At 46.7% G+C, this 13,593-nt stretch overlaps 1 protein-coding gene across 4 annotated transcripts in view; it reads right to left on the bottom strand.

The window, feature by feature from the left end:
* ARHGAP44 (Rho GTPase activating protein 44) overlaps positions 1 to 13,593 on the bottom strand; it is a 199,512-nt gene that overhangs the window by 34,007 nt on the left and 151,912 nt on the right. For all 4 annotated transcript variants that reach the window (XM_012806023.2, XM_012806025.2, XM_003791080.3 and 1 more), the window contains exons 8-13: positions 11,133 to 11,201; positions 8,830 to 8,911; positions 8,270 to 8,397; positions 4,460 to 4,571; positions 3,991 to 4,072; positions 1,770 to 1,850 (exon numbers count right to left, since the gene is read on the bottom strand). In XM_012806023.2, the coding sequence (XP_012661477.1) occupies positions 1,770 to 1,850; positions 3,991 to 4,072; positions 4,460 to 4,571; positions 8,270 to 8,397; positions 8,830 to 8,911; positions 11,133 to 11,201 (554 nt within the window). The remainder of the gene's footprint in view (positions 1 to 1,769; positions 1,851 to 3,990; positions 4,073 to 4,459; positions 4,572 to 8,269; positions 8,398 to 8,829; positions 8,912 to 11,132; positions 11,202 to 13,593) is intronic.

The following is a 13,593-nucleotide window of genomic DNA, read 5'->3' on the forward strand; positions in this document are numbered from 1 at the left end:
GATTGTTTTTATTTATTTATTTATTTTTTGAGATACAGTCTCACTATGTTGCCCTCGGTAGAGTGCTGTGGTGTCACAGCTCACAGCAGCCTCAAACTCTTGGGCTTAAATGATTGCCTTGCCTCAGTCTCCCAAGTAGCTGGGACTATAGGTGCCCGCCACAATGCCTGGCAACTTTTGGTTGCAGTTGTCATTGTTGTTTAGAAGGCCCGGGCTGGGCTCGAACCTGCTAGCTTTGGTATATGTGGCTGGCTCCCTACTCACTGAGCTACGGGCACCGAGCCAGGGTTGCTTTTGTTAAGCGTGGTATGATATACACAAAGTTTGCTATTTTACCACTTTTAGGTATATGATTTAGTGGCGTAACATACGTTCACAAGGTCATGAAACCATCACTACCATCCATCTCCAGATCGATTTCATCGTCCCTCACTGAACTCTGGGCTCATTAAACAGCAACCTCCCCTTTCCCTTTCCCTGGCCACGACCCTCCTATTTTCTGAGTCTGGCTACTTGAGGTACTTGACATACGTAGAATCACACAGTATGTGTCTGGCTTATTTCACGTGGCATCACGTCCTTGACATTCATCCCACGTCCCTGCTGTGGTAAGAATCAGAATTTCATACTCCACTACATGAGTACGCCACTGTCTGTTCCTGCGGTTATCCAGCAATGGACATCTGGGTTCCCATCTTCTTGCTACACTAAATGAGGCTGCTATGAACATGGGTGTGAAACACCAAGGCCAAGCCTTCGGTTCTCTGGTTCATATGGATTGTATGTGAATTATAGGTTTCATATTTTGAGGAACCGTCATTACATAACTCTTGGGACTTTTAACAGGAAAACAGAAATAATCAGGCAGATGGCAGCAGGTACTGATGCTGAAAGTCTACACACGAAGGAGCAGGGAGGGGGTGCAGCGCTGGGAGGGGTGCAGCGCTGGGAGGGGCGCTGGCAAGACAGAGCGATGGAGAAGTGGAGTGGGGTGTGAAACAGCGGGAGCCAGGCACGGGGAGACGAGCTGCAATGTGGTGGGAAGTAAAATCTTGGGTGGTGACAAGAAAAGTGAGAGGCAGCTGTGGAATCTGGGACTTGTGAACGCGGGAGCACTGGGGAACACTCTCCCACACCTCTCCTTCCTATGGAGTCGCTCAGGGACACCTCCACCCCTACTGAGGGTCAGCTTCACCCAGCTGTGCAAAAACATCTTGACCATAAGTCCCCAACATCTTTTTTTTTTTTTTTTGGAGATAGAGCCTCAAGCTGTCCCCCTGGGCAGAGTGCCATGGCATTACAGCTCACAGCAACGTCCAACTCCTGGGCTCAAGCAAGTCTCCTGCCTCCGCCTCCCAAGTAGCTGGGACCACAGGCGCCCGCCACAACGCCCTTTGGTTGCAGCCGTCATTGTTGTTTGGCGGATCCGGGCTGGGGATTCGAACCTGCCACCTTAGGTGTACGTGGCTGGCGCCTTAGCCGGTTGAGCTATAGGCCCCCAGCCAGTCCCCAACATCTTAAGATCACCTGCATTCATTTCTGTTCCTTGCAAATCAAAGTACTTAACTAAATTAGCCCACAGATAGTGGCCTCCAAAGTCAAATAACCACATTCAGTCTGTTTTCTTATCTGCACAATGGTAGTAAATACCCCTGCCTGATAGGACAGTTGAGGTTTAGAAGAGCCCCCGGTGTAGCCACACCTTGGCTGTGCCTACTTACCCAGACTCACAGCAGGGGAGCTGTGTCTGAAGCCCTACATCCACTTACCGGATGTTGTTGTGATTGGCCTTTGGCAATTTTTCACAAGCGTTCCAGAGAGCCTGAAGCTTCTTGTCTTGCTCCTGGATACTGGGAGATTGATAGGAAATTGGGTGATGACTTATCAATGAAGTCTCATTGGCAATTATATTAACTAGTCATCGTAATAATAATATTTAACAATCAGGAGCCAACCATCATAACTGACAACATCGGGACATTATTATTTTAAAAACTGGTTATTATTATTTCCTTCTCTGTGCTCTCCTTCTGTCCTGTGCTATTCGAACAGAACTTCCTCTGTACACATCATATCACCCATGTGAACCTGTGCTGGGGAGCAGGTGAGGGCAGAGGGCAGACACCTGCTCTGGCATAGCAGGGCTACAGGGTACCAGTCAGGGAGATCCATGCTTATGTTTGAGTTCCTTGACATCTGGCACAGAGGGCAGCACCAGCCTTACAGGGGATTGTATTTCAGACCAACTCAGCACAATGCCGACAGGTCTGCCTTGGAGTGGGACAACTGGCAGTCGAGATGGAGCCGGGGATGCACTTTTTGCAATCTTCTTCCAAGTATCTCTCAGCCTCTGCACTGCATGACTTCAGTATAAAAGCATTTAATTTACAGGGCTTCTAAAGATGTGTCCTTTTTGAGTTTCAAGCCATCTCATACTGTGCTGGTGATCCCTGGCTCCATCTCTGACTGACGGCCAGATGTCCTAACCCCAAGGCAGACCTGTCTGTGTCCTGCTGAGCTGGGCTGAAATATAATCCCCTAGAAAGCTGGTGCTGCCCTCTGGTGAAACTCAGCTTCACCAAAGGTTAATGGTTATCAGCCCAACAGCCTTGGGAGCTCTGAAACAAAGAACCTAGACCAACTCTATCCAAATCTTTAAAAAAAAAAAGGCTCAGGCAGTGGTATCTTAAAACTTCCCAGGACAATGCCCATGCAAACAGAGAGTTAGAAACCCCTGATCTAGGCAGAATTACTTTAATTTTTTTTTAGAGACAGAATCTCACTCTGTTTCCTGGGTAGAGTGCTGCGGCATCATAACTCATAGCAACCTCAACTCTTGGGCTCAAATGGTCCTCTTGCTCAGTCTCCTCAGTAGCTGGGACTACAGGTGTCCACCATGACGCCCAGACTGTTTTTCTGTTTTTAGTAGAGAAAGGGTCTCACTCTTAGTCAGGCTAGTCTCAAACTCCTGAGCTCAAGCAATCCACCCTCCTTGGACTCCCACAGTGCTAGGATTATAGGCATGAGCCACCGTGCCCAGCCTAGCCAGTGATTTTCAACTAGTGCGCTGCAAGAATTTTTAAAGATCATTAATTAAATTACTTTCAAAACATGCTCAAAGTGCAGTAAATATATTCTATTTTAATCTCTTTTTGGACCAACATAATTTAAGTGCACCATGCAAGTTTAAGTATAGCTCAAGTGTGCCTATAGTTGAACACTGTGCTTGGCACCAGCTGCAAAAGCTCTCTGCATTCTCATTGTTCCCAACACACCTGTAGAGTCCTCCGTCTCCCACCATTGTGGCCTCTCCCTCAGTGCACCCTCCAGAGGTGCACTGCAGACATAAGCTACTGCCCACATATTGTGCTTTTATATTCACAGCTCATTAGATGTTGTTAAAATATTTTTAACTATTATAGATAAGGCTAAGACCCTAGTACCCATTCCTGGTCCTATCCTTCTTACCAGAAGGAATCACTGCCATCAGCCTGTGTTAGCCCTTCTGGAACCTTCTTTTATGCATTTACAGGTATATAGAGGCACTCCTAAAATTTCATTCTTTTGCCTTTGTTTGATGTCTATTTCCCTTTTTGCAAAAATAGAATATCACACATGTTCTTAACTCCTTTATTTCACTCAATAATCCCCAAACCTTTTCCTGTTATATGACTAGGTTAGAGTTAGCTCTACCTAGTTTTTAAGTGCTGCTGAGTGTGACATGCTCTAGACAGAGCCTGGTTTATTTAGCCTCTTCCCAAGTCCTTTCTCCAATGCACCTTTAGCAACTCTGGGCTCCCGCTGTTCCAAACAGTACCACCGTCACCATCCTTGTGCACTCCTCCTTGTCACATGCAGGCAGAAGTAATCCTTTGTGATGGATACCAAGCCATGGGGTTGCTAGATCACCAGTTAGACGCATTCCTAATTTCTGTACATACTTCCAAATAAACTCCAACCAGAGTCAGTCCAGAAGAAAGCGGTACTCACTTGGAGGCCTGGATCCACTCGTCATAGAGTTCAAAGGTCATAAGAGGTTCTGGCAACTCTCGGAGGTAAGATTTCAAAGCTCCTAGGTATGATTACAACATTGCCTGTGAACCGTTTTGACACAGAAGAGACAGGTCCACCAGCCAGCACTGCCCATAAGGACTCCCCTGGGGAAGAGCCCCCTCAACCACTATGCCAAGATCACAGAGTGGCTTCCCACGTGAACAGGTACAAGGCTCTGCCAGGGGCTGACAACCACATAGTCCTCTTACTTCCCACCACCACCTCTTCTCTTCAAGGGGCCACAGCACCCAGGCCTAGAACTGGGCCCTGAGTAGACATGTCTGAAGCATATCACCACTGGCCTAAGTGTCTCAGACACATAGCCACACAGCCTCCATGCTTATTCCTTTCCCATGGGTCCCTACAGCACACAGAAGCTTTGGGCCAAGAGGGCATGGGCACCCACCTGCAATCGCATGGGGGTCTGCTGAATACTCCTGCACGTCCACCACGCAGCAGTCCAGGGCGGCTTTCAGCTTCTTCAGCTTGGAGGCAGAGGGGGCTACTCGGAAGAGTCCCTGCCAACAGGATAGAGGGTCAGTAGGCAGCTCTGCGCCTCCCAGGTATGAGAGCGCAGCAGACAGACCGGAGTCTACCTCCTTTCCTCCAAAACCTCGTAGATGCGCTTGTCCAACATCACTTTCCGGTATCACAGCTACTTGTTTTCCAAATGTCTCCTCCTTTGTACATAAGCAGCTCAAGGGCAGGGACTGGACTTTGCCCACTGCTGTGTCCCCAGGGCCTACTGCAGTAAATATTTGTTGAATAAATGAATGTTAGTCCCTCCATATTGCATTTTTAAAAGTTACTTTCTAATCACTGCCACCTCCTCTGAGAGAACCACTGCACCTTTCAGAGCAAACGTGAGCTATGAGAAAGGAAGAGAAGGGCAGAAGGCTGGGTGGAAGAGAAGGCTGATGCAGGTCAGAGCTGGAAAGAAGCCTCTACGTCACGGTAAACTGACGTGGGTTAAAGACCCATCCATTCTCTTAACTCCCTGTATTCTGGGAAGCAATCTCAGCATAGGCTGAGAAATATGCTGGCAGAATCTCCCTCCTTTGATGATTTATGGCCATTCAGACTTACAAGTTCCTTTAGAAGAAAATGTTCCTGGTCTGGAATACTGAGCTTATGGCCTGCTGGGATTACCAGCTCCCTTCTCAAAACAGGGTGTGTTGGATAAATAGAGGTGCAAAGCTCTTTGACATGTATGTGAGAAAGCTACATAAACACAGTTGGACTAGTGTATGAGTAAGGCTGCCAGGACAAAGCCAACAAGCTGGAGGATGCAACAGAGAGGCGGCTTAGCTCTTAATAAAAACATGCCATCTCTATGCAAGGAGTGCCAGCAGGATCAGGTGATGGCCAGTGCCAAAGAGAAGGAAACAGATGTGTCAAGTGTAAGCCTTTAGAAGCGTAAGACCCATGCGGAGGAGGACATAGTTAAGACAGCTAGGGAGTCCAGTTGTAGAGATGCATGAGGAAAATCTGCAGAGAAATAGTGAAGAATGGTGGAGAACACAGAGTGGCGCCTTCCCCAGAAGACTCATCACCGAGGCTCAAGCACAGTTCTAGGACGGTAGAGCAAGTGGAGGTGCCGAACAAGGACCATGAGGCCCCAGAGGTCAGAGGCAAGAAGGGGACCCGGGAGGGCCACTCATCTCAAGGATGGCTCCATTGGTAGCACCAGGAGGTAACGTAGCCCAGGACGCTGGGACTAAGTCATTTGGTCCGACAATGGAGGGGGAGGTCCCTGGGGACCACTGAGGGTGGTGTTAGCCCAGGGATGGGAGCAGATGTGACACCCCAAGAAGAAGATAAGTAGGTGTTGGCAAAGCAGCAGAAGTGGCAAGTGGTGGTGAGATGGCGGCCGTGGCCCTGTGACAGGGGGCAGGAGACAGAGGGAAGAATGGGGAGATGGGATAAGAACTTACTGAACTTTACGGAATTGTGAAAAATTGTTTGCTTATCTGCTCACTGCAAATGCAAAGTCTGCTTCTGTGAAGGTCGGTTACAATAACCGACTGCTTGCTTACTTGCTTGCATCGGCCAACCCTATAAAAACCCCGATTCCAAGCTGGTTGCAGCTGCTCTCCTTGCTCAGGGTGACAGCCAGCCTGCTGGTCAATAAAGACTCCCAACTGGGTTTCAAAATTATCTGTCTGGTGGTCATTGTTCACACCATAACAATGGAAGCTTTTTTAAACAAGTGGGTTACATAAATCCAAAACCAACTGCGCAAAGGAATAGGTTGCGGCAGGATGAAAGAAGATAGGAAACCTGAGCCTAGTTCCAACTACAGGAGAAGAGCTGATACAAAGTGGGGAGATTTGTAAGTGGCCGAGTGAGGTCTGGCAGGACGTGGAATGGCCCAGAGAGGGAAGAGGCAGGAGAGTCGGGGGACAGGGTGGGAGATGCCCAAGAGAATGTCCAAGACCCAGTTTATACTGATTACAGATTTGACAATACTAATAAATTAGTTACGATTTCGATATGGTAATACTATTATATTTGAAAACACTCTATCTTTTAGAGATACATATGAATGCATTTTTTTTTTTCTTTGAGACAAAGTCTCACTATGTTGCTCTGGGTAGAGTGCTGTGGCGTCACAGCTCACAGCAACCTCCAACTCCTGGGCTTAAGCGATTCTCTTGCCTCAGCCTCCCAAGTAGCTGAGACTACAGGTACCCGCACAACACCCAGCTATTTTTTGGTTCTAGTTCTCATTGTTGTTTGGCGGGCCAGGGCTGGATTCGAACCTGCCAACTCCAGTGTATGTGGCTGGCTCCCTAGCCGCTGAGCTACAGGCACCAAGCCATGAATGCATTCTTAATGAAATGATAGATGTTTGAGATTTACTTCAAAATATCCAAGGCAGGGATTTGGGAGGCAGAGACAAAACAAGATTGACCATAAACTGGGAGATGATCATTATTTTATCTTTATGGGTCTATGCTTTTCTACAATGAAAAAAATAATAATGGGAAAAGAAAAGGCCCAGTCCATCTCCCTTCCTTTTTTAATTGGCAACAAACATGGAATGCCCAGCAAAAACGTGTGGCCAAAAAACACACATTTATTCCTGTTCCTCTCTGAATATCCAGAATGTGGACTAGGCCTAGCGCAACGGAGCAGCCACATCTATGAGCTTTTTGCTCCCTTCTCTCCCACAAGCCTCACCATTTTCCGCATGTGATCTAGCGCTTACTCAGAGATGCACACGTTGTCTCGGTTTGATGAAGCTCAATGGAGGAAGGCGAGACTCATCCCCCCAACACAAGTTTCTATGTCCCACCTCCTTCTTTCATACTTTGCTCAGTGATAAACATGTAACATGCCCTAAATAAATATGGATTGATTGATCAGATGGAAGGAAGATGAAGATGTAAAAATAGCCTATGGCCGAGCAAAGTTCAGATCTGTCTCCCAGGGAATGATTTACAGGGTGATAATTATAACCACAGCCACCAATTTCTTGTAGACTTTTTTTACATGTGGCTTTTTTTGTCTGTTTGTTTGTTTTTGAGACAGTCTCCCTATGTCACCTTTGGTAGAGTGCCATGGTGTTACAGCTCACAGCAACCTCAAACTCTTGAGCTTAAGCGATTCTCTTGCCTCAGCCTCCCAAGTAGCTAGGACTACAGGCACCTGCCACACCGTCTGGCTATTTTGTTGTTGTTGTTGTTGCAGTTGTCATTGTTGTTTGGCAGGCTCCAGGCCAGGTTCAAAACCACCAGCCCTGGTGTATGTGGCTGGTGCCCTAGCCACTGAGCCACAGGCGCCGAGCCATACACTCGGCTTTTAAAAAGTGCTCTTAGTATCTTCAACCATGTTTTCAAGATCTCTATAAAAGAGGAGTGATCACCAAGGTGAAGAGTTCTATTCTGAAAGTTAGGTAACATACTAAACAACGGGAAGATGGACAGAACGCTATAGCAGCAGATCACATTAATGGTGCGGAAAGATGGCGAGAATAAGGCCATCAATTCCTCATGGCTAATTGTGTCTCACGGTGCTTGTAAAAGTGAGGCCTAATGGTAAAGGCAGGACCAGCACGTGCAGGAGAGGAGGCTGTACCATTGTCCTAACACATTGGGATCTGAAAAGTCCGGAGCAGAGATGACACGGAAAGGTCTTGAGGAGCCTGTCCCGTGGGGGAGGAGACCTGCTCTGCACCTGCTCCGGCCGGCCGGGGGTGGCCGTTCACACCTACCTCCTCCTGCATCCCACACTCAAGCAGCATCGTCACACACGCCTCGATGGGGAAGGCGATCTCCCGGCCACTGATGGTGAGGTGTTCCTCCAGGGGCTTCCCGAAGGAGGGTTTCTCCACCCAGGCCTCTGAGGGGGAGGAGTGAGAAAGGGGTCTATCAGCAGTTTGAGATGGTCAGTCATGCTGGAATCTTCCTTCGAGATTCTTCTAAGACTTCTAGAGAAATGGAGGCCCGGTGGAGCCCCCATCTGTTTTGGAGGATGACAGGGGGACTGGAGAGGGAGAAAGGCCATCCAGCTGCGCCCAGAGCTGCTGGGGCTAATGTCACACACACCCCTGCCCACACCCCTCATGCCTCCCTGTGGGGGGGCAGTGTGTGTGCATGTGTTCTGCCACACAACTGGATTGAGACCCCAGCCTGGAAGTCCTAGAGGCTTATCTGCAGGGGCCCCCGCTGGACAGAGCATAAGGTGACCACCATTGGGGTGAGGGAATTGGCCTCACCCAGGCAAGCAAGCAGGGTCCCCAGCCCTCCCCTATCCAGAGAAGGCTGCACTCACCCTGTTGTGCTTTGATCTGAGGCAGCACAGCCTGCAGGAGGGTCAGTGACTTCCTGTGGTACTCAGCTTGCACTTCGATCAGCTGGGAAAACACAGGCAAGCATCACCTTTGGCATATGTAGCAGGAAGGTACTTACACCGGGGAAGGGGGCATAGTGCCCAGTTCCCTCCTCTAATCTACCTAAACCGATGGGCATGCTTCCTCACTAGCCCTGTAATGAAGACGTCCCCAGTGGGAACTTGCAAGGCAGAAGAACCAAGGAGTGGGCCCTGATGAGTTTGCCTTCACCATCACCCTGCCTAAGAGACAGGTGCAGCCACAGGAGAACGTAAATGGAAAACAGTTTAGAAATTCATTTGCCTAAAAGATACACACGTTAAGGCCATTACCCTGTATGTTATCTTGGCTTCTGCAAAGTCAGTTTAGCATATAACTGATCGGAAAACTGGAGGCTTGAGCCACAACTCTCTTCGCACACCTCCAGAGGTAAAACTACTTTAGCTATGGAGATGCAACCCAAAGAACAGATTCTTTTAAAGTGTTTTATTCTGCTATCCCATTAGTACAAAGTGGCCAAAATGTTGGTAAGAGCATGTGAAAACCCACAAACAAAAGTTACTTTATTCCCATCGCCCTCCAAAATCAGGCATGTGGGAACAGAGGGGAGGGAGCCTCTGTTTGTGAGCTTGGTGTAGACAGCAGACACGATGATCCCCAACTAAAACCAAAGCAAAATTAATATATATATTTTTTAAAAATCAGAATATTGCAATAAATGGTACACAAATGATAATGAGGTAGGCTCATGAAGCTTGGAATGTCAATAAGTTCATTAAGAAACTCTAAAATTAAACATTTGTCTGCACTGACTCTGGTTAAATACAAAAAAATTAAATTAAATTAAACATTTGCACAAATAGAAACATTGGGATACACTTGAAAAAATACTACTACTTTAGAATAAACTTCCAAGTCGGAAGTGAGGGCAAGCAACACCTTTTCAGGGTAGGAGGGATTGTCTACAAGCTGGACACCTAATGAAAATGGAAAGCTGCCAAGAGCTCACTGCTACCTTCTGTCAAAGCATTGGAACGTTTCAGGATTCCCCTTGTTCTTCTCTTTTCCTTCCTGCCCTTTCTTTTCCCTTCTTTAGATACTTGATGATAAATAGAGACCTTATAGGTGGGAGCCTTTTATCCCCAACACTGAAAGCAGGTGAGCATAATTGTTTCTTTCTTTTTTGATTGGTATTTTTGTTCTCAATTTTTTGTTTGTTTGTTTGTTTGTTTGTTTTTGTTTTTTGCAACAGTCTTACTCTGTCACCCTGGGTAGAGTGCTGTGGCATCATAGCTCATAGCAACCTCAAAGTCCTGGGCTCAAGCCACCCTCTTTACCTCAGCAAAGTATTGGGGACTACAGGTGTGTGCCACCATGCCCAGTTAGTTTTTCTTATTTTTAGTAGACACAGGTCTCACTCTTGCTCAGGCTGGTCTCAAACTCCTGAGTTCAACCCACCTTGGCCTCCTAGAATAATAGGATTACAGACATGACACTGTGCCCGGACAAATTTTTTAAATTTTTACTAGCCTTGCACCAACTCTAGTAAACAGCCAGGGTCCTAATTATCTGCACCAGATTACTCAAGTTTAGATGACTCAGATCTTGTTTCTTCCTCTTTCTCTCTAAATCTGCCTTGATTGATGAGAGGCTAGCACACAGGCCACACTGATTATTATTTTTACCACTTGTCATTGTCTTTGATAATAATGTAGTTTTAAAAATATACATATGTGCCAGGAGGAAGGTTTATCTTTCTATGTCTCTCAAGTCTCTTGTTATCACAGACCATGGCTTCTCAATGTCAGACCTACTGACATTTTGGACTTGACAGTTCATTGCTGTGATGACTTCCCTGTGCAACATGCAATAGTTAGAAACATCTCTGCTCTCTACTCCATAAATGCCAGTAGCATCTCCCTTCCCAGCTGTGACAAACAAAAATCCATATATTGCTAGATGTCCACTGGAGCAGAGGGCAAACTCACTCCTGGCTTAGAACTACTGGACTGAGTTGTAATAATCCCGAGGGTTGGAGGTGGGTTTTATTGTCAGGTCTTTGAAGAAACCCATACAAGGGATAACAGAAGGCGGGATTTGTTTTCAGGTAGAACAGTCTAAGCCCCACCCTCTTCCATGATGTGCTCAGCCAAGGGGCTCTCACTCAGTTCCAGGCCCACCTGCCCACACCATGACTCTTGTGAACAGTCTTTGAGCAAGCAGTCTTACCTTTCTGGACGCTTACCGTTTGAAAGTAGTTTGCATAGTCAATTTCTTTGGCCACAAAACTGTACATGTCAGCCGACAGCTGGTCCTGTGCAAGGGAAAACATAGAACACAGGTATAGCAAACAGCAGTGGAGAGTGGCTAAAGCCTGACTCAAGACAGCACCGTAGAAAAAGCCTTAAACACTGTTCAACCTCCTTTTTGATAACACTTGATATGTACATATATTACAGACTTTTCTCAGGGGCATTTCCATGTTACCCAACCACAGCTCCACTGCATATATAAGTCTGTAAAGGACACCTGGCCAGCTACCTCTCCAGGGATAAGAACACATGAGCCACCTGCACAGTGACACTCAGAGCTGGGGCAGGGAGTGACGTGCGGACACTTCTTCGCATCTGTGCAGCCTGTGCCCCCCTCTGAAGCCAGCTCCGTCCGGCACACTCTGTGCTATTGTCCTTTTCATTCTGCCATTTCTTCTCTTTGATCATTTTACTGCTCTGCTTTCTTTCATTCTCATTACTGATTGGTTGATCATAAGCAGATGGGAAAGAGATGGCAATGTTCCAACTGGGAGGAAGCCTGGGTAAGACAGGTGCACGGGGAAGGGATTGCTGACTCAAAGCTTGGCAAAATCTGGGCTCATCCAATATTGCACACAAATCTAATGGTGTTAGCAAGCCATCATCATCCACTGCTCCATGGGACTGGGTGGCAATAATTCAATGCTGCCTGGAACCTGGAATGTTTCATCCTTTGAGGAGAACATTTTTTAGTTCCACTGACTCATCCATAGCATGGTATAATAAAAGTACATTTTCAACAGAATGTAGACTCTGTCATGCTAACTGTATCTGCGGGCATCACTAAGCATAATTTCATATGATGAAAATTGCACAAGTCATATGCTCAATCTCCAACGCCCTTCCTTGTTCACTGGCTTTGGGCGAGAGACCACAGAGAAGATGCTTAGTTGAGGAAAGAAGAACATATATGTTCAGGTGAGGCAAGAGAACATGAACCTGGATGTCAAATGAATGAGCACACACACCCACATGGTTCAGGAAGAAACCTCCAGGAAGCTGAACCAACCCCATCACTCTCAATCTTTGCCATTTAAGCCAATTCTCGGGAAGAACACAAGGATATGCAGGGATAATGGCTCTTTTCCAGTGTCTGTGACAGTCAAGCAATTGCTGAGAATATTATTCAAGAGTTTCTGTACATAGGCAACAGAATCAAGTAACAGAATTAAGAGAAGAAATCTGTTCTCTGGAGAGGTCTGAGCACAGACTAGACAATTCCACTTTTGGTCTAGTTTCAGAGGATCAAGAAAGAAGAAAATGAATTAACACTCAGTAAGAATATTCCAGATGCCAGACACAATATTACATAGAACTCACCTTTAACCCTCTTAGGTAAGTATTAAATTTCCAATTTCAGATCAATAGGCAACCAAGTTCAATGGTCTTATCTGTCTGTTCACCACTGTCTCAACATGTTTAGCACTATAGGGGCTCAATAGGGTTCAGAGATGGTAAATTTCCTGAAGAATAATAAAATGAGCTCAAAGACCACCCCGGCTCCATTTCATTAAAGCAGGAGTCCTCAAACTACGGCCCACGGGCCACATGCAGCCCTCCTTGGACATTTATCCGGCCTGCCAGGTGTTTTTTCCGCTGCTGTCTATCCCACTTAGCAGCCGACTCATCCCGGGGCCTGCAGTCTGGCCCTCCACCAGTCTGAGGGACAGTAAACTGGCTCCCTGTTTAAAAAGTTTGAGGACCCTTGCATTAAAGGATCCCTTAAATGAAGGCCTTTGCAGAATGCCCAGTTTATCAAAGGTTCAAGAGATAACAGTTTTGTTGGGAATCAGCCTTGTCTCTGCCATCCCCGCAGCAGCTGTGTTCAGGGGATGCCCATCTCCAGCCTGGTAGTGGCATTTGTAAGGAAGATACTTCCTTTTCTGTTTTTTTTTTTTTTTTTTTTTTTTAGAGACAGATCTTACTCTATCCCCCAGGCTGAGTGCAGTGGACTGACGATAGATCACAGTAACCTCATACTCCTGGGCTCAAGGGATCTTATCACCGAGGTCTATGGAATACTTGGGACATACTACAAGTATGTGCCACAATGCCTGGCTAATTTTTAAATCTTTTTGTAGAGATGAGGTCTTGCTATGTTGCCCCAGCTGAACTTGAACTCCTGGCTTCAAGTAACTGTCCCACTTCAGCCTTCCAGAGTGTTAGGATTATAATTATGAGCCACTACGCCCAGCCAGAGATATTTTAAGTCAGAAAAAAACAGAGTTGAGGACAGGCACAGTGGCTCACACCTGTAATCCTACCTCTGTGGGAGGCTAAGGTGGGAGGATTGCTTGAGACCAGAAATTTGCGGTTGCAGTGACCTATGATGATGTCACTGCACTCTACCCAAGGCAACAGAGCAAGAGTCTGCCTAAAAAAAAAAAAAAAAAA

Source organism: Otolemur garnettii, unplaced genomic scaffold (assembly GCF_000181295.1).
Source record: "Otolemur garnettii isolate 467f Iridium unplaced genomic scaffold, OtoGar3 scaffold00046, whole genome shotgun sequence".
Taxonomy (NCBI): Eukaryota; Metazoa; Chordata; class Mammalia; order Primates; family Galagidae; genus Otolemur; species Otolemur garnettii.